This window comes from Pteronotus mesoamericanus, unplaced genomic scaffold, assembly GCF_021234165.1.
Source record: "Pteronotus mesoamericanus isolate MK-2021 breed Mesoamerican mustached bat unplaced genomic scaffold, CSHL_Meso_final scaffold_85, whole genome shotgun sequence".
NCBI lineage: Eukaryota > Metazoa > Chordata > Mammalia > Chiroptera > Mormoopidae > Pteronotus > Pteronotus mesoamericanus.
This window is the reverse complement of record NW_026555329.1, coordinates 58,779,454-58,805,266: the sequence shown is the minus strand read 5'-3', so window position 1 is coordinate 58,805,266 and position 25,813 is coordinate 58,779,454. Positions and strand designations below refer to the sequence as shown.

At 36.1% G+C, this 25,813-nt stretch overlaps 1 protein-coding gene across 4 annotated transcripts in view; it reads right to left on the bottom strand.

Annotated features, from left to right (window-relative positions):
* CPED1 (cadherin like and PC-esterase domain containing 1) overlaps positions 1-25,813 on the bottom strand; it is a 289,378-nt gene that overhangs the window by 33,241 nt on the left and 230,324 nt on the right. For all 4 annotated transcript variants that reach the window (XM_054564025.1, XM_054564028.1, XM_054564027.1 and 1 more), the window contains 2 exons: positions 11,352-11,469; positions 4,241-4,377 (listed from right to left, as the gene is read on the bottom strand). In XM_054564025.1, coding sequence (XP_054420000.1) covers positions 4,241-4,377; positions 11,352-11,469 — 255 coding nt within the window. The remainder of the gene's footprint in view (positions 1-4,240; positions 4,378-11,351; positions 11,470-25,813) is intronic.

The following is a 25,813-nucleotide window of genomic DNA, read 5'->3' as shown; positions in this document are numbered from 1 at the left end:
TACTACATATTCCTGGTAATAGTGAAAATTTTAGATTGTCATTGTAAAAATCTGATATTTACATATAAATTGAAAGTCTTCATGTTAGTAAGGCAACAACACCATTAGAATATGCATCTTTAGGTATGTCCCCACTTTTACATAATCCAAGATGCATAAATTAGAGTATAAAAACAAAACGAGAAACTCAAAATCATCTTTCGTTCACTCCTCGCCCGCTTGATTTCTGCCCATCCTCCCTTCCTTCCTTCCTCTGTTCCCTCTAGTGAGAGGGGAATCAAAGAAAGCACTAGGTTTGAGTGGTGGAACTCTCACTGCAGATTCTTTGAGGGGAAAAAATAAAGATTCCTGTTTTTTTAGTTTAATTAAACCATTTCAAAATAACGTGACTGGTAGATTGTCTGTAACTGTCACTTTTCGCATCTTTTCCAGAATCTGTGAGCATGGGTCAGGTGCCAGCCTCTCTGCTTCTCCCTCTCTCTGCAATTATCAAACTGTATTGTAATGATCACTTCTCTCATTTGTCTTCTATTACAAACTCAACACCTTGAGGGAACATGATGAATGCACTTAGAACAGATTCTTAGCTCAACAAAAGTTCAATGAATGGGCAACATGACATCACAGAAGTTATAAACAGTATTCTGAACTTAACCCTGTTAAGTGATCATCTTGATTCTCCTCTGTGGTAACATGTTACAGAAAACTGATATTGCAAGCTTTCTGATATGGTGTGGTAGAATTGCTCTAATGGATTTGATAAGTAAAAAATCACTTTATCTGATGGGATAAAAACTGTAGCAATCTGAGGATGTTACTACTCCATGACCCTGCTGTCCTCACACATGTGATTTTCTGTTTAATGTTACTCAAAGATTGTTTCTTTTCTTGAATGTTTAATATGGTTGGAAGAGTCCCCTGCCCCCAAAACCAGTATATAAGGTCCTTAAACCTAAAATATTTGTTCCTTATTTTTCTATTTTTGTAATCATTATGCTTTAACATTTATTTGTCTTTGAAATAGAATGATGCTTTAGAAAATTCGGGTAGGGTGAAAACTTAATTGTCACAGTGTTAAAAGACAGGAGTTTTGGGATCATTTTGCATATTTATGTTATTCTCATGGAAAGGGAAATATCGAGGTACTAGGAAAACATTTTGCTAACCTACTCCTATTCATCAATGGAGTTTTTTAAAGAATAAGTGCTTCATAGGTATAATTGTAAATGTTTACACAGTTATCTCTGTGTAGTGTGTGAGCATACGCACCTGCCTGTATATTACCAAGTCTTTTGATTCTAAATATAAATTGTCTTTCTTAGGCTCTTCCTCCTTTGCACTTCCACTGCTTCTGCCCTAGATTTATACAACATTTTAAAACATAGATTTTTAGATTTACGAAATGCTCACACATTGTAAAAATTAAAATAATAGGGGTAGTTAAATGTATCTCTTCACCTTTGACCAACCATCCTTTACTGCAGATCTGGCTTCCTGAGCATTTGGCCTGGGCAGTCGCATGGGTCCTGTGCTTGGTCCATTGCGCTGCTGTTGACTTCTTGAAATTTTTAATAATTTTGAGCACAGGGTCCTGCGTTTTCATTTTGACTGAGCCTCGAAAAGTTTGTAGCCAGTCCTGTCACCACCTCACCCCTCTTCCACCCCTTTCCACTTATGTAATCACTCTGAACTGTTTGCTACTTCCAGAAATATTCTGTGTATGTAAGCATGTTTGCATTAGTTTTTCCATCGATGCGGTTATTCTATACATATTCTATACTTTTTTTGCCTCCTCAGTGTTGCATGACTGCATTTTTCCATTAAACAGCCTCTGCCTCCCCAGCACCCATTCCTCCTTCTCCCAGGCAGTCTTCATACTCCTGAGGGATGAGCTTTATGATTCTGGTTTTGCAGCTCTCCTGCTCAAACTGTGCAACGGGGGCTGTGTATAGAATAAATTAGCATCCCGATAAACAAAACAGTCTCTGTAGGACCATAGCCAGTGTGCTGGCAAGTTTGAGTTTCAGAGTGTGCAGGTCTGAAAGGACAGTTCTGCACCAGGAAGATCACGAAGAGAAGTCCTTTCTGCTAAGAAGCCAGCTAACTGGCCTCTGCCAGGATCACATAATCAGAACATAGGCCTTTATTTTTCGACTCTGTCTAACAGGTAGGAAAAAGTGATCTTCCCTGTGTCTTATCTTTACTTTGTAGAGTTGCTAATAATTAGCCTGAAATTAGCAAAGACAGTATTAGGGATTCATATGTGTGTCTCCCCAAAATGCCTATGTTGTAACACTAACTGTCATGTGATGGTATTAGGAGATGGAGACTTTAGGAGGTGATTAGGTTTAGATGAGGTCACAAGGGTGGAGGCTAATTCTTACAGGAAAAGGATGAGACTGGAGCCCTCTCTGCTGTGTGAGGACACTGTAAAAAGGCACCCAGATCTTGGACTTCTCAGCCTCCAGAAATGTGAGAAATAAATATCTCCTTAAGCTACCCAGTCTATGGTATTTTCAGATATACCGGAAAGAAGGCTTTTAGCTTTTTACAAAGTTGATTAATCTAAAGTATAGGATTAGATCACGTAGACTTATTATTTTACAGATGAAGAAAATGAGTCTGAGAAAAAAGTGTACATCATGTCCAAAGCCATGGAATTCAGTGATGAACTTAAATTAACATCTACTGCCTTTTGGGTTAATAGATTGTGACAGCTTGGAATTTTCCTGAACCCTGTAAATTCTGAGGTTGAAATGGTATTCTGAAGGGTTTAGAGAAGTCTGATTGTTATGGCAACAACGACTTTCATTGCTTCCAGTCCTGCATTTCTAAGCTATAAAGGTTGGATTGTCCAAGTTGGTGGTTAAAAATGCTGCGTAGTAGCCACTCGCAGACATGTGCAATCATGGATGAACTACTAAATCTCTCTGAGTTTTACTTTTCTTAGGTGGAAAACAACAGATATAACACCTACCTCACAGAACTATGATTAGAAATTAACAAGATTTTAACTTATCTGTTTGCTCAATAATTTATTAAGCAACTATTAGGTATCAAAAAGTGAGCTAACAGTAAGATTATGGCAATGATTCACACACGTATTTCCTGCCCTCATTAAGCTAACAGCCTGGTTGGATGTAAGGTGTAAGAAAGCATCATAGTTCCTGTACAGAACCAATGTTCAGTTAATGATAATATTACTGGCAATTAATAAATTTCTAAATGCTTTTCTTTCCTTCCTTTATTAAAAGTAACTAATACTGCTACTTTATCTTTAGAGATCACCTCAGTCATGAAAATAAGGGTGCTTACATTACAGTCACCATGAAGGAGACATTCACCTGTACCCCACCCCTAACCCCATCATTCTTCTGAAATCATTTGCTAGGAGGAAATATGAACATTGGCCTAATCTGAAACACTGGCATGCATTCAGTCCAGTGCCCTTTATTTTATGCATTTAATAGAGCTTTTTTTACAAATTGGTTTCTGAACTCAATCTTGCCCACATGTGAGAGCTTACAAACAGTTTTTAAGGAACTGCCCATCTAATAAAAAGTGCTTTGAAAATCTGGATAAGGCTTACTTACTTCATGGTAACCAAGCATGTCAGTCTATGTGCCCGGTTTGCATGTCCGAGAGCTCTGCTGGAATCTACCTAGTCAGAGTGCGCCTAGCAAGAAGGCACTGAATGTCCAAGAAATCAGCTTAGAAGCCGCACTAAAGGAAAAGCATCCTAAGGAGGTCCATGAGAGACCTGCTCGGGGATGTGAAAGAAATCAAGGTTAGTGTATCAAGACAGCGCCATGCACTCTCTCAGCTCCAGCGGAAGTGAGTCTTACATGCAGGAACATTTTGCTGCTTGGGTGAGCTGCAGATGTCTGTTTCGACTGCTGTGCCCTGCCAGAGCTACACTTGACAAGGCCAGCTGCTCGGAACTGCCAACTGTCAGTGGACATGGCAAGCTCTTAGCAATTTGTGCTGAAACAACCAGCATAGAATTGGATCAGCAAAGGACATGACTTTAATATCCTCCATCTGTCAAGGAGACTTATTTGGAAATAACTGAGTATTTTTGAGGAAGAATTGTTAAGGCTCTTCTTTGATAACATTTACATTGTTAGTTATTCTCTGCAAAGTGAGAGACTGGGAACTGGTCTGACAGATAGGACTGTATGGCCTTTGGTGCTGCAGATGATATAAATTAACGGCTTCCTCCACTGGATCTGGGACCTACCTTCCTTCCTCCCAGGCACTGCTGCAACTGAGACTTAGTTAGGACTCCATATTGGCAGTTGTGGGGCTGCCAAGTGATTTCTCTCCAGTCGCAGGTTCTGTTGTCTGAACAACTAAGGCAAGGCACAATCCATTGGCCTGGAAGAGACAGAAAAACCTCCTTTGGTTCAGTTTCTACTGATGAAATTATAGTTTGCAAGTAAGCTTAGGATTCAGCTGTGGCACCCCGTCACAGAAGTTGCAGTGAGAAGACCACTCTTGTCATACAAATTGGGTGGAGCAATGCATGGCCCCCTTCCAACCAAACAGAATCATATCACATGATAATGTTCCAAAATAACACAGTTCATACTAGAATCAAGCACAAGGTCTGTTCTGTGAAACCACATACTGATAAAAACTTATCAGGTACTACTCAATTAAAAAGTATATTTTAAAATAATTTTTAAAGATAATTATATTTTTAAGCAGTACATTAGGCCCTTAGGAGAACCAACGTAGGTGGACAGCCACTAATACTGAGGTAATTGGTCACAAACCTTTATTAGTTTAACTCACGCTTATGTTAGCAATCCAATAAGTAAATTACTTTAACATTCTGATAACATTATTTTGAAGGCTAGTTCCTTAATTTGATTGATGGCCTTTTGATGTGAATCTCTTCATTTTTTTCTAGCTCTTTGCCTTTGTTTCTTCAGCTGTTAGATGAGGTATGTACTGTTCTCACATGACTGGCGTGAGGATTTAATGGGATAATATATTTAATGTATCGAGCACAGTTACAATATCATATTTGCCTTTGCTACTAGCAGACTTTAGGCACAAAGTAGGTCACAAGTTTTAATAAATGTTTATAAAATAAATGAATATTCTCAGTGTAATTAAGGTCTTTTCTATTCATAAAGTAATATGCATCCAAAACACTTGGCTTTTTGTGTGAATAGATACACTAATAATTTATTAGAAAAATACCAAGAAATGATTTTTGATTGTTCTTCATTTATCTTTTCAACAATGGAATGTGGGCTAGCACATTAAACATGAAGTCATCATTTATCTCCTTTGTGGAGAACACCCTGATATCTACAACAATAATTTGCCCTACCCTCAAGTTCCTGTTTATGTTACCACTAAGTGTTTCTCTTTAAAATATTGAGGAGCAGAATATTCCCAGCTACTTTTTGAATTAGAAAAGAAAAATTCAAACAATTTTATCCATTCTAGCTTTGATTTGTGGTTCTGCTAACAGAAGTATCTGGTATTACATTAATTTTAGCAGGAAGAATTTCTCCTTTCAAGGGATGAATATGGTACAGTTTGCATTTCATGACTTCAGGGATGTCAGAATTGTGTATATAAGTACATGTGTGTAAAGAGTCATGGATAACAAAGTTTGAATGTAGATCTAGTTTATGGCTAACTAAATGATTACAGAAGTGGAAGGAGTGTAGGTATGGTAAGAGAGAGAAACTGGGGGAGATAAGAGAAAATATTACTCTCTTGCAGGATTTTAATTTAGTACTTTATTGAGGGAGCTACCCTATTAGATGTTAGATGCTATTGCTGTTAAAATATCACAACAATTAAAAAAATAATTAACAGTTTCATAGCGCTAGCGACACTCTGAGCACTTTTAATAAATTAATTTATTTAAACCTCCTAACTATGTTAAACCTCAAAAATTTATAGTCATGTTCCAGGTTTATAATTTACACATGTAAAATAATTATAGCATAATAATAACTAATGCATAATTGAGTAAAACTATCTGTGTGGTACTAAAGAAGCCTGGGCTTTGGAGACACACATCTGGGCTCTGCCACCAGCTTGCTCTGCGGATCTTAACACTGCTCATTAGGGTCACCTGGAAAGCTCGAACTCCCCATGCCTACGCTACTAGACTGACTGAATCAGAGCTGCTGGGTATGGGACTCAAGCAGTACTTTTCAAGCGGTTCTCACGTAATTCCATATGCAGCCAAGGTTGAGAACAACTTTTTAACTTGTACAGATCACTTAATATTTTTTCTATAAGGCAAACACAAGGGAGGACCCCGCAAAAACTGGCATTATCTTCTTGAGGATGGGCCCTTTGTAGTGCAGGTTTCCTCGCTAGATGAGTGTTCTAGGACCCTGTCTGTATCAGTGTACCAGCTGGCGTTCCTGTGAGAGGCTGCGTTCAGCCTCAGTGAGTTTTTTTAAAGTCTCTTTCAACATGTTTGCCCATTTCATGATGGGTGCCCATTTCATGATGGGTGATTTACAAGTGCACCTGCCCACACCATGCTGAGTGTTCAGTAGTTTTTGACCAAAACATCATGACCCTCATGCCCTACCCTCCCTGTTTACCTGATCTTGCCCTAAGTGACTGTATTTGTTTCCCCAGAAGAAAAAAGTCCTCAAAGGGAAACGTTTTGCCAATGTGGAAGAGGCGAAATAAAAAACAGCAGAAGCACCAAAGGGCATCAAAATCAACAAGTTCAAAAACTGTTTTAAGCAGTGGGAAAAAAAGTCTTAATAGGTGTATTGCATCAAATAGAGAGTAGTTTGACTGAAGTTAAACATGCAAGAATAAATACACAATTTTTTATAAATAAATTCCAGGTTTCTTTGGGTCCCTCCTTGTATGCATAGCACCTCCCATAGTGCCTGATATCTAGAAATTGGTTAATTTATTTTACTCCCTACCCCCACCTTAAGTAATCCATGTTAATTCAGAATAAAGAAGGTTCCGTGGGGGCAAGAGTTGTCTGGAAGGTTCCATGGGACACAAAAAGTCAAATCAGGTCTTATGGATAAACAGGATTTGGACGTGTGGAATGAGTGGTGCTGTTGGGATAGCAATGAGGTGGGCCTGAGGCAAGACTAAGGATGTGACTGGCCCCCAGAATAGACTGTATATATTGGAGAGAAAAAGGTCTGCTAGGTGACAGGTGTTTCCAAAGTTTCCACACGTAGAGTATAGCAGTACTACTAAAAGATACAATGCAGAAAATTTTAGGCATGTTTGTTTTGTCATCCAATTTTCTTTTACAATTTTTCTTGTGTTTTTCATTTAACATATAACTTTCCTTCTAAATGTAATTTTGACCTGGCATACAGGGTTTTTAATCAATAACCAACCCCTTCACATCATTGCTTGGTCTCTTCTAATTCTATGCGACTTAGACAATAGCCTTATGTTTAATGTTTGTTGATTAATTCCTCAAGAAAATCTCCATCTGGAAGAGCCTTTACTTCATAGAGATTAGCATTTTGTGGGCATATAGAACCCTCTTGGATGGGGTTGGAATGGGCCTTGGATCTCCTCCTTTCCTTCCTCCTCTTTTAGAGACGAGATTAACTGAGGCCCACACAGTTAAGTGACGGTAGTGAAATGGTAGTGAAATCGTCTGCCAATGACTGGGCTGGACTAGAACTGAGGCCTAGGAGTCTCCAATTTGCTGATCCTTTCATTATGTTGGGCTAGCTCAGTACAAAATAAATTTAATTATTTCAAATACCTGAATTTATTCAGTGGGTTCATGTGTTGATAGAGACTATGTTTAAAATAAAAACATTGTTAATTTTCATTCTAATAGGATGTTGGGATGGTGGGGACATGACGGTGCTTCTGCTAATGAGATTATATTCAGTAATATTTTGAAGGGCTCAGCTTTCTTTCCTCAGATCCTTGACTATCTAAAAGCACTTGCATCCTTTCTTGCAGACACTTCTCCTAGCCCCTCACCCTTTGCTCACAGCAAATTTTGCACAAACTGAGTCCTTCTTTGGAAACTTGCTGCTAAGGCTGAAGAAACAAGTGGCCAAATATAAGCACAATGATCCAAATATGGGTGCAATTAGTTTGTGGACATAAAATCACAGGCACATAAAATGGACAACTGATTGGGCCTCTAAAAATTTGGCCTCAGTGGTTCACACTACTATATATTTATACAGTCATAATTCTTTTTGTGTTTTTTTGTATTGGTTAACAATGCCTTTTTATTGAGTTAGTAATACTACTTAAAATAGACATCTGTATAACATCTGCAGGACTGGAATTCCATGACATTTTAAACAATACCAGCTCTTAACTAAAATTGTCAAAAAGAAGGACATAAATTCTATTGAATGATTCAAAGCTGTGATTTTTGAAATAAAGTATAGCATATGTTTTAGAGAAAAAACTGCCTTTTTGGGAGAAGTTATATGATTTATAATTATAGCTTTGTACTTAATGCACGTTAGATTTCAGTCATTTAAGTGAATCAAATTGGGCAATATAATGGAGAAAAAATTTAAGTTTGTAATTTAGGGTCACAGCGAGATATAAAATCATACAGATGATAATTCTAATTCCAGACTTTATAATGCTATAAAATAAAGCAGTTTTGACTTACAAAGAAAAATACTGCTCATATTTTCAGTATTAGAAACATTAAAGTATAAGTTGTCATGTTTTCTTCCTAAAAATATGATTAAGCTTTTGTTTACATATCATAAGATGAAATCTGAACTATTTTCCTTAAAGGTAATTCTCATTTAACAGTCATTGTATAAATTTCTTCTTTTTCCAAATTAGAAGAATTAATTTTTCTTTGTTAAGTAACAAATTTTATTCTTATGTTATGTCTTAAATTATTTTCTGAAGATTAGAAATCAACTTAAGAATTATATAAAACAGTCACTCAAGAGTATATTAACTAGTGTTATTAAAAGGACATTTTGACCATCATTATGATGATAAGTTGGAAAAATGAATGCAGTTCTGCCAAATGCCTATATTGTGCTGTGAAAATCAGATTTTAGAAACAATCGGTGGCCTAAAAGTCAATAAGCTAAAGCTAGAGCTCCTAAATAACCTCCCTGCCCATCTGTCTCCCATGATAATGTCTTCCAACAGGAAGGAGCACTACTATCAATGAAGGAAATAATCTCCAGCAGCAAAAAATCCATTCTCGAAAACCTCTGTCCCTGATCTTACTCATTCCCTTGGACTCTTTAGACCTCCACGGTTGAGCAGTTACCCCTGGCTGCTCACATTCTTCGGTGGAAGGGAGGAGGGCTTGGATATTGGTTTTAGTTCAGCAACCATTATTAAATCATCTATTAGACATTGATAGGTGAATAAGGGACAATCTCTGCTCTGGAAAAACATACAATCCAGGGCAGTCATCACTCAAAATGCACTGCTAATGCACCTTTGGTATATTAATATACATACACTAACATCTATGTGAATACTCCTATATATGTTTATTATAGGCATTATAAAACAAAATAAGAATAATTAGATAAATATAAATGGTGCTTATATTTTAATCTTTACTGGCTTTGTCCTGTGTCACCGACCCATTCAGATGCATCATTCCACTTTACAGACTACTGATTAGAGAGAGAAACGTGTAAAATGAGCACTTGAAACAATGAGGTAAGTGCTATCGTAGACCTGTGTCCAAGGTATTCTGGGAGCAAAGGAGAGAAGCTAATCTCAGGGTGGGGTGGTAAAGAAAGACTTCCTGGGGAGGAAGATACAGCATCAGGAGAACTAGACCGAGATGGGAAGATGACTGGTAGAAGCAGGGAATAGCGCGGACAAAGCCTGGAGTCCTGCAGCGCTGTTGTTGGCGTGGAGTGGGACTGAGAGGCAGGGAGGAGTTGGGAGAGACAGGAACGGTCAGATTATGGAAGCCTGGAGTTGTCAGATTAGGATGACGGGCTTGACTGGGGAGTCAGCTTCGGGGGTTTCTCTAAGGAAGCCCAGCTGCTCAGGTTACCAGGAGGCTCCTGCTCTACGGTGGCCTCCCCAGGCGGCCATGGCTTGGTGTCAGGGCCCGGCATAAATCACCACAAATCTGACAGACAGGACCTCTTGAAGAATCTCAATAATGTATCTTCAACTTTCTGTTGAAGAACTTTTGACTTCATTCAGAGGAGGAACAGAATTAAGTTGTTTTATGATTCTCATAAATTGTCATCTGATTAAAAAATACTTACTAGACACATTGGTGTCTCCCTTGTATGCAAGAGCATATATCTCATTTAGCTGAGAGAATCATAAACTATACCACCTGACACACCATAATGGGTAAGTCCCTCTTTATGCACTGACTGTAATTTATTATTTAGAACACATGTTTGAGAACGGGGACATGCCCACGTTTGTTAACTGTGCATGCCAAATTGCGATTCGTCCTGCCCATTTGTGAAACTCATTCCCCATTTAAACCGTGGTGTGAATGAAGTTCATGGCAAGGGTAGAAAAGCTCCTGAGTATTTTTTTTCAGACTCTTTAGATGAAGGGAGGCCTGGGGTCAGGAGGTTAGAGTGGTAACCAGGAATCTCAGAGATGGTCCCTGCACCTCTTATCGTCTGGGCAGCATGTTAGTCCCAATCTTCCCTGAAAGAGGCTTGTCGGGGGAGGAGGGAGACAGGGAATGTGGACCATGGCTCCAAAGCCTCTCATTCATGGTCTGCTATCGGCTTAGGCAGGACTGAACACTAATTTGAATTTGACATCACAATTTTCCTGCCTCTATTAACGCTCAATATATGGAATATATTAGTGATTATTCCCAAATACTTTTTTTAATTAGAGAAAATGATTTAAAACTGAACATGCATTCTTTGCCTTTCTTTGATTCATATGGTCAACAGATACTTATATTGTACCTACTCTGTAGAAATTACAGTACTAAGTGGATGGATACACTGTGAACAGCCAGACTCCTGTCCTTACACAATGAGAGCCTGGGAACACTAACATTAAACAGATAATTACATACTTAATCATTTAAATAATTCTGGGAACTGCTATGGAAGAACAGCACAGGGTACTATGGGAATATAGAAAAAGGAATCAAATCAGAGGCTCATGGAAGACTCTGGCACAAGTCATGTTTGAGCTGAGATCTGTAAATGAATATGAATTAATTGGGCAAAGAGCAGAGTGTAAAAGAAAAGTATTTAATTAATCAAAATATTTCACATATTAAAATAATGCATTTCGTACTAATGAAAAGGTAACTTGTTACCCTGATTTTTTTTGCATAAGGATTTTTTAAATAAGCATATACTTATCTATATTAAAGTTTTAAAAAGAGATGTGATATCCAATGTGATAGTCACCTTTTGTGTCCCCAGACTGACAAAGTTTTAGTTCTGGCTGAGAAATGGCTTCAATGTAGTCAGAGGGAATAGGCAGTAACCCACAGGTTTCCTCCGGATGGATTGGCAAACCACAGTCCTGCATGAAAAGGATAGAAATTAGTTGTCATAGTAATTAACCTGCCCCATAGTAATAAAATCTAAAAAAATAAGATTTTCTGTGCCAAATAACTTTTATGGATAAAAGGGAGCAATTCTTGTTTACTCTTTTTAGTGAATTGACTTATTAATAGTTCTTCGTGCTACAAGTACACATAGCTTTTCACATTAGAAGATTAATAGAAATTCTAATGACAATTTAATCTTGGTCAATTTTTAAGGAAATAGATGCAAGTTTTACTCTGAAAATATATTTTTAAAAAATAATGTGTTGACACATTAAAAATATGCTATAACAGAGGATGATATTATCCTCTAATATTGTGGGAAAGACATAATTTGAGAAGGAAGTAGGAAATATTCTGGAAGAATGCTAATTTAACAGATTAATTTTATTTATTAAGGAATAATGATATGCCAGAAATGTAATTAAATACATGCATTTTATTCCAAACATGTTCATATATTTATAAAAGTAGGTACTATCTCGCTGCCATGAACAGAGTTACAGGGGCTTGTTCTGTACTATGCACTGCCTTCTATTGTCTGACGTGCAGTGGAGAACAGTGTCTTTAGGTTCTTGGAAACCTCTCTCCTTATCTCTCCTCTGCACCAGCAGGTTGGAGCACTCTCATTTTCTCTTAGCTTGTTCTTCAAAGCTATTGGCACCTGTATCTGTCCTATGCCCTACCCTACCGCACCTGCTTCCACAGCCACCCTTCTCACAAGGTTCTCTTAATCCACCACGATTTAGGGCAGGTAAAAATGCTGTAATCTCTCTCAGGAATTTTGCATGGAGAGTATCTTTTTGTGTTTTAGGTCTCAGCAAGGTCTTCTTGAAATTCTAATGCAATTACATATCCCTGTTTTTGTCTACACCAGCACCATTTGTTTCCTTCCTATTATTCACCGTTTGGTAATTAGGTTTGCAATTTGAGTCTTTTCCACTGGACTGGATATTCCATGAGAACAAACAGTTATTTCATTCACACATATACCCACTACCTACCATACAGTAGGAAATAATAAATATTTTCAAATACATAAAATGTTAGAGTTGTCTCCCTCTTTATGTAATAAATTCTCAATAATGGAGGGAAACAATCAGTTTGACCTCTTCTTTACTACCTCTAATGAACAATTACTAGTCACCTTCCTCAAACTTTCGAACATCCTAATCCTCAATTCAGACTCCCAGGTCTCACATAAAAAGTCCAGAAATTAAGAGATGAAAGCCATGGAGTGGTGTATGACTTCTTGAAACTCTTGATTCAGTAAACATATTTTCCCTTTTAATTCATGATTGAAACTGGAGTTTAAGATAGTTATTAGAGATTAAGAATGTGATTTTATTAAAATGTTCATTATAATGAAAGAATAAAAATAACACAAAGTTTATAATGTGAGTTTTTGGTATGAATAATCATCTGTGAATGGGATGTGTGTGTGTATGAGACATCTGTCTATACATTTATTTTTAGTGAAGGCTAGGAAAAATGTCATTATGCATGTATCAGATAAAAAGATTTTATAGTAAATGATAGAAGACAGTGAGAAATAATTACCATCATATAATGCTGATGGGAGTGCAAATTGGTTCAGCTATTTTGGAACACAGTGCATACTAAAACTAAAAATTCACAGACTCCATAGCTCTGAAGTCAGACTTTAGAGTCTGCTCCAGAGAAACTCTTATGAAATGCAACAAGAACATGTATAAGGAAAGATCTAAATGAATCTATGTGGAGAGATTTCCAAGACACATAATTAAGAAAAACTGAAGAAATGTTTTGTGACAGAACAATATATACCATATGTAACACACCATGAACATGCCACAAAATCACCTAAAATCCATATATTTCAGACTAAGTTGTGTTCAATTATTAAATATATATATTATTCATTATATATAATCACATATATATGCAAATAATGTTGAAATATTCCTTAAAGTCTGGATTTAGTTAAACTTTTGCCTGAAAATTATTGTTTAGGGTCTATGTGGTATATACATGATCACATCCTAGTATTCATCCAGAGGGCATTCAAAAGTCCTCTGCCAAAACCTTTGTCTATTGTATGGAAGGCCTGTATGTAATTGACAAATATCAGTCAATGAAGAAGATGCACTGTTATGTGTGCAGATGGCTTGCCCTGTGGGGAACCAGTTACAACCACTGATGACTGGGTGTGCAAAATTTCAGGTAGGTTAGAGTAGTGTCCTTTCTGAGGAGTTGGCATCTGAAATGAAGGATGCAGATAATTGGGAGATGAGAATTCCAAGGACAAATTGCATGTCAGAGGCCATGAGGCTGAATTTATCTGACATCTTAAGTTTTAAAAAAGTCATTAAAAATTATGCTAACAATCTATATTTTAATATCAAATTGTGTAATTTTCTGAAGATGGTACCTCTAAGATTACCCATGATTAACACACATCTCAATGGAATAATGATTCATTTATAATGTGGTCCTAAGTAATGTGGATATATCTTTAAAATGGAGAGGTATTCATTAAATATCTGCAATGTGTAAAGTGCCATACTGAGAATGTAAGGCCTTGACCTCAAAATACATAGTCTAACTGTTCATCAGAAGTTTCTTCTTAATCTTGAACTGAAATCTACATCTTGTTTGTTCTAATTACCCTCTTATCTGTAGCTTAGAAGAGATTTACTGTAATAATACAGAAGCATGTTCTGATCTGATTTTAAAATTGCTGAAACAAATGACTGGCCAGAGAGGATGATATCTTAAAATGTTCAATGTTTACACTTTTTGGAATACCCAGGATCCCACATATGAGCCCGTGATAATAGAGTAAACATAATGCAGAACACAGAAAACCAAAGTGTAAGTGGGAGTCAGACTGAGTGGCCACCCCTGCTACTTAAACCCATGGCCTTGTCTCTGTTTGATTCCTTGGGTCAACTTCAATTCGAAATTCCCATTGAGCACATGCTGCACACCAGTTGATATATCATCCCTGTTGGTTCTAACTAAACAGCCACAGCTCTAGTAAATCCAAGACATGGCAAGAGTCAAAGCAATATGCAAAGGATAGACAGGGCAGAGAATAGGAGAAGGATAGTACATTTTCACTTTTCTGTGACTTAGGCCGAAAAATATTCTATTCTATTCTGTACTTTCTTTTAAATTTCTCCTGAGCAGTTAATCTTTGCTTCCAGTTCTTATATCCCATTCCTTTATGTTTTGGAAAGTCAGGACAGTCTGATGGAGTGGATATTAATCGTTTTCTAGGTTCAGCCAAACAATGTTACCCTTAAAATTGAATAAAACAAGGCATATAGCCTGATACAGACTCACATCAAGAGACTGGCTGACAGAGTTGATCAAGTTTTGAGAAGAAAAGGTGGTATCAGTATAGTTGGGTGGGATTTTTGCAAATTTTAAGGGATAAGAGAATAGTGGTGTACACTGGAAAGAGCACCACTGTGTTGAGTCACACTTGTGAATTTTAGTTCTAGCTTTGCCACGAACTGGCTGTGTGATATTGAATAAGCCAGCTGATTTCATTTTCTCACTGGTAAAGGGTGAAAGGTGGAGAGAAGAGAGGGAAAAGTTGTATTAGATGTTCTTAAGCACCGCAGCAGACAACGTCAGGTGCCTGAGCAATATCCATTCTCCTTTCCTCCTTTCTAACAGAAAGACCTTTCTTTTGTTGTAGGTAGCAATGTCTCTAGCATTTAAAAGCCACCCAAACAAAACTCTATTTCCCAATCCCCTTTGTAGCTGGACATGGCTGTGTGGCACAATTCTAGACAAAGAAATGTAAATGGAGACAGACTACAGATTTCTGTAAAAGTTTTGTTTCCCTGGTGCCACTTTTTCTTTGTCATTCTGTTTCTTCTGACCACTTGGAATGCAGATGTGAATCTGAGAGAGAAGCAGGTATGTTGTAACCATGAGGCAACCTGGAGTGGAAATATAAAAAGACTTTGGGCTATGTACTTCTGCACTTCTTGCTATGGAAGAAAAACAAATTCCTATTTGGTCAAACAACTATAGACATCTAAGATGCAGTCAAACTTCTCTCTTACTCTAAGAATCTTAGGAAACTTAACTCTTCTCAGGCCATATAAACCTTTTTCAGTTTTTCTTTAGATCTTAAAAGTGACTACCTCCAGTAATTAAAAAAAAACCTTAAACAATCTTGAAAGAAAAAGCTCATCAGTATATTTCATTTCTTCATTGGTGTGATTAGTAAATTGGTTAAGTTCAGGCATATTCAAGAACATGAATGATGGCTTTTCTGATCTTAAGTGTCATCTCTTAGAGCTTCCAAGTCTAGATACATGAAAAAGGTAATACTTTGCAGTATTGGTTAAGATGATATTAACCCTAGAAAGCTCCACATTTAGAGTGTATCATTTTGCTGGAGATTTCTCAAATTCCTGAGCAAACTGTCATAGATCTCAGTAGAATTCAATAAGATAATTAACAGCGGTTTTCTTGTTCAAACATGCACGGAGTATATATGTTTAGTACATAATTTTACAAATATAATTCACTTTTCATGCAGTACTGCAGTGACTAACAGAAGATACTGAGATGCCCTTGGTTTTGCCCCATGCTCTACCTATTAGTACATAACCACTGTTTCTTTTTATCCATTTCTATGAAAGACCATTTAATTTTTTACAGAGTATTTAATCACAAAGGAATTAATAGTATTTGTTATTTTAATGTGATATTGCTATATTTTCAGAGTAACATCAACTTGGACTATTCAACCTGGCAGGTATTTTTAAAACTAACCTACTTTTTTGGCCTCGCAGAATCATTCTTTAAGGTGAACCAGTTTTCCCTTTTCCTCATTAAAATGAAAAATTCCCTCCTAACAATAAAAGTATACATTCATCCCTGACTGGTGTAGTACATTTGGTTAGAGTGTTGTCCCCGTGGACCCAAAGGTTGTGGGTTCAATTCCCAGTCAGGGGGTACAAGCCTGGGTTGTGGGATTGTCCCCATCTGGGCGTGATGGAAGGCAGCTGACTGAAGTTTCTCTTTAGCATGGATGGTTCTCTCCTTCTCTCTCTCCCTTCCCTTCTCTCTAAAACAAAATCAATAAGCATGACCTCAGTGAGAATTAAAATACAATAAAAGATTATATCCTTTATGGAAGGCAATTTGGGAATATCTCACAAATAGAATTATAATGCTAAGAATTTATTCTATAGGTATCTTTATAAAGCCTGCAAAGATTCATATGCAAGGAAACTTGCTGGAGTGTTTCACGTCAAGAAAACCTGACACAACTCCTGTTCATTAATAAGGAACAGGGTTAAATAACTTGTATATCCATATAATGGCATATTTTGTAATTCTTAGAGAAGAAGGATGCAGGTAAATATGTATGAGATGCATTATTAAAAGCAATAAAGTAAGTTGCAGGAAGTGATGTATACCATGATCTTATTTGAGCAAAATAAAGTGATAGATATTATATATGACTGCACATGCGTAACTTTGGAATGATACACAAGCAACTCTGAAGTGCGGCTCTCTTAGAAGACTAAGAACAGTAGGCCAGAGATGGGGAAGCAAAACTGACCTTTCACTTTTTACTTATTTTTGAAGATTTTGCCATTAGTATGAATCATGCTTATATTTTTAAAAATACAAATTTAAGTAAAGGAAATAATATTTAAAAGAGTAAAGTAAAATAGAAGGTAATCAGAAAAGTACTGATAGCTCCTTTGAGGTATATTAGTTTCGTAGGGCCGCCCTAACAAAGCACTGCAAACCGAGGGGTTCAGAACAGCAGAAATTTACAGTCCCATAGTTCTGCTGGTCTGAAATCCCAAATCAAGATGTTGGTGGGTTTGCTTCCTTCTGAGGGCTGTGGAAGATTATGGGCCAGCACAGTCACTGAATACTATTCTGTGTTCACAAAATTCATAGTTTATCAGAGAAAAAATAAATAAAAGGGAACCGAGTAATTCCAAGGTAGAAAGATGAGCATATAAAACATTCTGAAACTGAAGGAAAACATGGCCTTTCATGTTCAAAGTAGATGGTGTTTAGAGAAAAAGATGGGAAATGAGTAGAAATCAGTAAAATTATTTTGGAATCATGATTATCATTCTTGGCTCATTTTAATGATACAAAATTTACAATTGTGGCAATGAATTAAGGTCCTATCTTTTGTTCTGTTTAAAAATTCTTATCAGATAAATCTCTAAGCTCTATCCCCTTTATAAAACTTATAAAAATTTTTACTAAGTTGCTGCCCTTTTAAAAGATAGTACAAAATTAAATACCTTTACTAAGAAGACATTTTGACTTACAGTTTGTTCTAATAAAATATTTGTTGTAACAAAGTTAACCTACGTAATTGCCTTACTTTGAATTTTAATGAAGATTAGAAACTAGCTAAGTCATTCTGTTTTGCACAGCAAGGATTTCTAAAAACATTGTTTTAAAGGTGCTTGATGTTACCCTGCTTTAGTAAGAGTTCACAGCTAAGTTTTTAGTTTTCTTTTTAAAAAAAAATAGAACTTGATATTGGGTAGCAGCATCATATATAAAAACAGCAGCTTATTTTGCTGTTTATATTTGGAGTTCATAGTCTTACTTATAACCAGTAATGAGCCCCTATATGAGATAACACTACTGTGTATTTCTTTCCTTAAGCAAACATTGGCTGTGAAAGTGGCCATACATTATACTACCTAACTCAGGGGAAAGGAAAATTGGAACAAATTTTAAGCAGATGAATTAGTTCTACTCAATTAAGTTAATTAATGGGAATCAATACTTGGAATACTTCTTTATGCTTCTCCTGCATTCCAAATGCTTGAACTAATATGACTTTTCTCTTTTTTAATCTAAATGGCCTCCACACTAACTAGGATGGGGCTAATGTGATCTGCTTGCTGGAGTCCACTCTGAAAGGCACCCTCTATTCTCAATTTGGAAATACAGATGAGTCTGGACTGTATAGAATTTGGACTGAAAAATCCAGTGAGATGGGGCCTGCGAAATGACTAATGTTTCCCACTTCTGGTGAGCTAGGAACTCTGAGGAAGGCAGCCTTTGTTGTGGTCTTTCAGCACTTCTGGTTTGGGGTCCAGATGGAATCCAGAAGGGTAGATGTGAATGCAAATGAAAAGAAAGAATCAATGTTTGAGTATTTGAACAAAGAAGTGTGGAATAGGAACTGAATGTAGGACCATGGCTCTTTCATACTCTGAAAAATCTGGATAAATTTGGGAAAGGACAAAACAATAACAACAACAAAAAGAGAAAAGGTTATTTTCTATTTCAAAGTACCAAATCTATTATTTGGAGACTGAAGCAGAGTAGTGAGTGGGAATAGTTAGTAAGCTACAGAGATATTTTAAAAGACAACTTTTAATTGATGTGTACTTTTCAATTATGATGACATCAAGCATAACAAATGTTACCACATATTAAGGAGCAAGCAGGTCTTCCCTGGAAAAATTGATCCCTCATAGTGAACAAAGCTATGATATAGCTTTTTCAGCATGGGCTGTCCCACTTACAAATGGTCCACTAATGAAATATATGAGGCTGTGATTCTTAAAAATGTAGCTTTAGGAGGGAGTCCTCTGCACAAATGGAGTTGAATATATTAATAAAAATGCAGCCACACAGTTCTGGACACTATGTGGACATTTCCTGCCTACATTTATCTTGGTAACTACTACACAACCACACCTACATGCATGCACAAACAGTCACGTACACCCAATGATCCTAAGAATTGTGGGATTTTAAAACAAAACTTATACCAAGTACCATAAGGAAAATATTTTGCTTCAAAAGGATTATCTCATTACATTTCTCAATTTAAGAATTCCACCAGTTTTGAGGTTTTAACAGTAATTGTTTAGTACTAAATATTATTTTTAAAGATTACCCACTAATCATCATCCTATATATTCACAATTAAGCTCAAATCATGCTAAATGTAGCTAAATCAGTCTATAAGAAAATATTGATACATTCAAAACTGAATATCCAAACTACTATGATATTGTGAGATCAGAAGTTAATATTAATTTTAGTATAAACATACTCCAACATTGTAAACATTAGATACCTGTGAAAATAATTTTATTATTTTGTGGCAGTCCTTTCTATGTATAGTCTTATATTTTCATACATGTTGATCACATTTTATAAAAATACTCTAAAAATACTCTAGGAAGAGTCGAAATGTCCATCCCCTAGGATATTTATTAATTACAAAAGAAAAAATGTAACTTTGTAATGGAGAAACCCAGCCAACACTACCTTCATCAAGTGACAAAAAGAAACATAATTTCTGCATTATTCTTGTCACAAATGTTTAACTTCATTTAATCAAGAGAAAACATCATACAATCCCAAACTGAGAGGGATTGTAGAAAATAACTGACCTGTATCTTTCAAAGGTATCAAGGTCGTCAAATACAAGGAAAGACTGCAGAATTGACACAGATTATGGAAGACTAAGAAACATGATAACTAAAAGCAATTTGTGATGGCGGACCAGAAAAAGACTAATATTGAAAAAGCTATTGAAATCAACATAAGGTATTTAGTTAAGTAAATTTATTGTACCAATATTAATTTCTTAGTATTTAAAAAAAGCTTTAGTATTGTTTGCATTGATAAATCAGTGTCATGTCCATGTAAAATGTTAATATGAGGGAAAGTTGGATGAAGCGTATTGGGAACTTCTGTAACTGTAAAATTAACTTTAAATGTTAAAATATTAGTACATTTGATAGTCATATTTTAGAGTTTTAAGAAGGGCAAAAATACAATAACAATATAAAAATGTTATAGCTATTAAAAGGTTTTTAAACACTTTTGTTGGCATTTCATACAGAAGAGCAATGACACTGTGTAATCATGTCTTATTAGAATTCATGGATATCCTATGAATTATAAGTATATTAATTATTAAAAGTGTGGGAATTGTGAGAGGACAGGCAACAGGCTAAAGAAGAGCTAAACTATGCATACAGTATAACTTTTTGGGGGGGCACCAATCTCCTGGAGTTGACAAGCAGAAAAGGAAATTCCATGTATAGGGAACCTGGGTTACCCCAAGTACCAAGGTAGACACTTTTTATACACTACTGCATTGCATCTTTACAAATATTTGAAGTAGTTTTTTTATCCTCATTCAACAGATGAGAAAATAAATGTTTGTAGAGTTTAATGGAAGCTTTTCTGAAGTTGAACAGCTTAATGAGTAAAATACCTAGAGTTTGAGTCATGAGTATATCTGACTTCAAACCCACACTTCATAGACTGAAAAACAAAACAAGATAAAATAAAACACACTGTACTAAGAAACAGAGATCATGTTTGTAAAACATTTACAGACCAATTAACTCATCATCAGGGAAGACCCTTTTCTCATGGCTACAGATGGCATCCCTAAACATAACCAGCTGCACACTCAAATGTTTACAGTTGGTCAAAAGTGGGACTGGGCAAGAGTGCATATGGCTCAGGCCAAACCTATCTTCTGCAGTGGAAAAAGCCTCACAGTACCTTTCCAGCACATACTTTGTCACTCAAATAATTTTTAATTTTGAATAATAACACATTATGAAACTACTTATTAACTAAAGACTTAAAACTAATTCCCATGGCAGACAATGAACACAATTTATATATTATTGCCAATCATCAAGGAAAACATTAATTTGTATTGACTGTCAATATCATCAGTACTTATTTGTCATATGTTTTCAGTTCTCCAAAGAAGTTTATAGTTTATAATATGTATTCACTTTTTTCATTTGATTCCTTTAACAGACATTCATTCAGCATCTACATGAGCCAGCCATATTCCCTGCCCTCACAGAGTTCTAATAGAGAAAACAGATACGTAAACACACAATTGCTGTAGAAAGTGCTAAATGCTGTAATGAAGATTGTTCCAGACACGGTGTTGGCACAAAGGAGTGTGATCAACTCTGTTTTGCAAAGGAGATTACAACTTGAAATACACTGGAGTTCACCAGTCAGATGGGAACTGATGGGCTTTCCAAGAAGTGGCAGCAACTAAGGCAGGGGTGAGGGGGCCCAGTGCAATTGGTCCTCTCCTGTACAAATGCCTACAAAGGAGTAGGCATCCTTTACATCTGAGGACTAACTGAATCCTGATACAACAAATCACCAATTTTTCTTTTCTGCTGTGACTATTAGCCTGAGATTATGTATTTAGCCATAAAATACATGAGACAATCTGAAACAGATTGGAAATGGATTTTGTCTACTTGTGTTTGGGGACTGTGTAAGGCATATGATGTCAGTTATAAAACTTTGAAGCTCTTTGTTCAGAACCCAACCCAGCCATATCAGTCCAAGCTTATCAGCAAGCATGCCCAGTGAGGAGTTGGCATTTTCCTGTGGAAAATGTGCAGTCTTCCTTGGCATGTAATGCAGAATTAAGGGTTCCCCATTTTCATGGGGGAACTAAAGACTCCATGACCCCAGTTATAATACAAGGTGCCCTGGAGAAATGTCAAGATATAAATTGTCATTTAGCTTGTCTTAAATTCCCCCACGGGTTTTTAAATTAGCTCATTATTTCCTGAACTGAATGCTGTTGTCATGATTTGATTATTTCTGTTAAATGGTTGTCACAACTCACTGTGTGGGATGAAATGACCCTTTCATTCATAGCCAAGTCTGCTGAGTGAGTCCTCATAGATGACATATCTCTAAGTCTCCACAGCCTTACTCTCAAAAGGTGCTGCTATGAGTCTGCCCAGCTTCCTTCTCTGCACTCAGCTAAACTCACTGGGTCTTCCCTTCTCGGTCACATGCTCAGTTGATCTGCCCTCTGCCATCGTTTCTCCATAATCCACAACCAGGTGGCATTTCAAGCTGATCTCCATAATATGCCACTTCTCTGCATTAGTCAACAGCTGTTCTAGGATCCTGCTGTCACCAATCAGATATGTATGCCTGGCCTAGTAGAGCTGAGTTATAGCTAACATGGCTTTAAAGTCAGGCCCCAGCTTTGTTCTACAACTTTGCAGTTGTTACCCTGCCCAGATCTGATATTTTATTACTCTTCAGTGCTTTATCTTTAAAGGACCAACTGCGCCTTAAGGCTTCACTGTATTGGCTAACTTTGACAGGTCAACCAAAGTGGACAGAGCATTAGACGCTACTAATTCCCACCAATTCCCCTTCCTTATGCCAGATGGTCCTTGTCATTGGAACTGTGTACATGATGAAATGGTTTAACTGCTAAGGCTGATAACTGGGGAAGAAATAGTATCTAGGAGAATAAATTGGTCAATAGACTTGCCATTATTTTTATCATTCTCTATAATGTTTCATAAAACTTCAAAAAAGCATTTTAATTGTACAATTAAAATTTTAGTGAAATAAAAATGATACAATAATTTAATGAAGGGCTATATGTTTCTAAAAGTTTGTTCCATGATACACAGGTTTCTGGTAAGTTAAGAAGTGTGTTAAGTGAAAAAAAATGGTGTAGACTAACTTTTGGCAAAAAAAAAAAATCGAATAGATTTTGCCTGTTTTCACTGTCTGTAGTAAGGCATCCCACCAAATTATTATAATTTAATAAAGCTAATTAAAAATATTAAAAATTTATCATTGCTTATATATAACTCAGATATCTCAAAGAGTTTTAATATACTGAGGAGAAAGTCATTTTTGATGAAATCTCTGACTATCTGCTAAAGAACCCATGACCAGGAGAGTCTATATAAATAGCTTTTCTGGTGACTAGTTTGTGTCAAAAACACTGAATTAAGAAATCATGTGGGATCATTTGTTGTATAATGGGATCATGAGTGAAAAACTCATATGTGACAGCAAAGACCAAAACAAAATACCACAAAGTTACATGAGAACAATGGACATCATTTACTATTTATTAAAAATTATAAACAAAAGAAATACTTCTGTGATCACAGACATCTGTGTGGCATAACTAAGAAATCATTCCTGGGAATAAATAAGTTCTTGAGTTACTGCAAGTTTTCCTTTTTCAGTAAGTCACACATTAGGTACATGATCTATTCTATGACTATACCCATTTCATCGTTCATTTATAGCAATGTTCCTGGGTGTCAGTAGTAAAAGTCATTATTCAGACTGTATATTATGCTACTACACATATTTTTAAATGAAATTTCTTTTCTGAAAATTAGTCATATTTCATATGCTACATTAGAAGTTATCTATTATTCTGTCCCTGAAATTGTTTCTATACTAAAGAGTTCTCCTCTGAAGTTTACAGGAGTGCAGTGCCCTGGTAACCAGAGTCAACGTGGCCACGGTGACATACAATAAGGGAATAGAAGGGTCCAGATCTAACCTTATAAATAGTACAGTGGTTAAGGGTGGGTGCTATTGTGTCAGACTGCAGAATTTGTATTTCAGCTCTACTATTCTGTGACCCTGGGCAAATTAACCCCCTAGTTGCTCCGGTTTCCTCTTCTGTGAAAGCCAACTTTGAATACTGTTGAGAAGATTCAGTAATTTGATATGTGTACTGAACAAAGAACCAGCTATGCCTGATGCACAATAAGTGCTCAAAAAAGTGGTTATTATTAGAACTGAGTATCATGTGCCAATAGTCACACTGTGTACATTATGCAACATATCTATGAGTTAGAGAGGATTAGATCAATTAATAGAATCTCTAAACAAAGCACACTTAGAGAGTTAAGTAATTCATCTGAAGTATGGCCAGAATTTAGACACAAGTCTATGATTCTAATGCCCATACTCATTTTCTTATATAATTCTGGAATTTAAAAGAAAAATACATGTGTTGATGCTAGCTGTGTAACATGGAACAATGTTACATGGAACAATAGATTACTTTCTCTGAGCCTCAGTTTCCTCACATTTAAAATGGGGATACTAATGTTTATTGCTCATGTACACCTTAGCACTGTCTCTGTCATTCAAATAATACTGGGTAAGAAGGTGCTGGTTGCTGGTAAATCACAACACAATGCTTTGTTTTTATTCTTAATGATCATTATCTCATCTATTTCTCAGCAACAGGCTTATGATGAATATACAGGGTAGCCAAGGTCAATTCAATCAAATATGCATATGTTTCCTTTGAGTTGGCTCAGTATTTCCAGGGTTATTTTCCCTCTTTGAAAAAGTTTTTTACATATATAAAAGGAAAATTTACTTTTTATTTACAACTGCATTTTATGAAAAACCAAGACATGAAAATATATAAATTTTTAAAATTCTTTGAATTGCAAACAGAATCATTTATTACTTGTAATGAGAATGAGGCATTCAAATGCTTTCCTCACTTTTAAAGAACTATTTTGTACATCTTGCAAATCAAAAATTAGGGGGTGATCAGATATTGTTGAATAGTATTAAATGGCAAAAGTAGACTGCAGTTTACAAAGAACAATTATTGATAAAGTTGTATCTACCTGTATATACATAAGAACACACATATTTAGAGCGTTTCCCTTCATTAAATGGAATAGGAAAGAAAAAGCTGCTCCTATTGTTTTAAGAACCTGCTTTAAAAGTTCACATATTAGTTCCAATAATATTTATAGTTATATGCTTGAGGATTAAGAAATTGTTCTGATCTTTTTTGCTAAAATTAAGCTCTTTAAAAATTATCTAATACATATTAGCTTATTTGATAGTTACTTAGTGAATTTAAGTAACTATATATAGTTAAAAGAGTTCTTGATGATTTTAAAAGTGACTATAATTATTTCAATTTTAAGGAAATAAAAATTATTATATGTAAAAGTAATTACAATTAAATAAAAATAAAAAGTTTCAAAATTTAAATTTGACTTGTAAGGAAATGCCCCTGAGTCGTTTTTAGAAAATAGAAGATTATATACAATTAGAAGCCCACGCCTTCTGAAGTTTTGCCTACCATGATGAGCCACTGATTAACACCACGGAGAAAGCCACTGGGAGTTTTTTTGCAGTTATATAAAAAGTATTAATGTAAATATTGAGGGGGGCTACATCTTCCACTTATTTTCACTTGTAGCCAAGACAGTTACTCCCCATTCACTCACTCAGGGACTATTTGTTGTGCTCTCACCATGTGCCAATAACACAGAGACGGACAAGATGAAACAGCCCCAGTGCTCAAGGGACATGGTGTTGAAAAAGGAAAAATTTGAAGGATAAACAGGAAGAGAAGAAACAAATGTCTCAAAAAAGGGAATAAATATGCAAGATCTAACAATTAGAGAGGGATGGTGTACTTTTAAGAACATCAAATACACAGGTGTGGCTCAACTTCAGGTTTTGTGGCAGGTGGGGAGCAAGGCA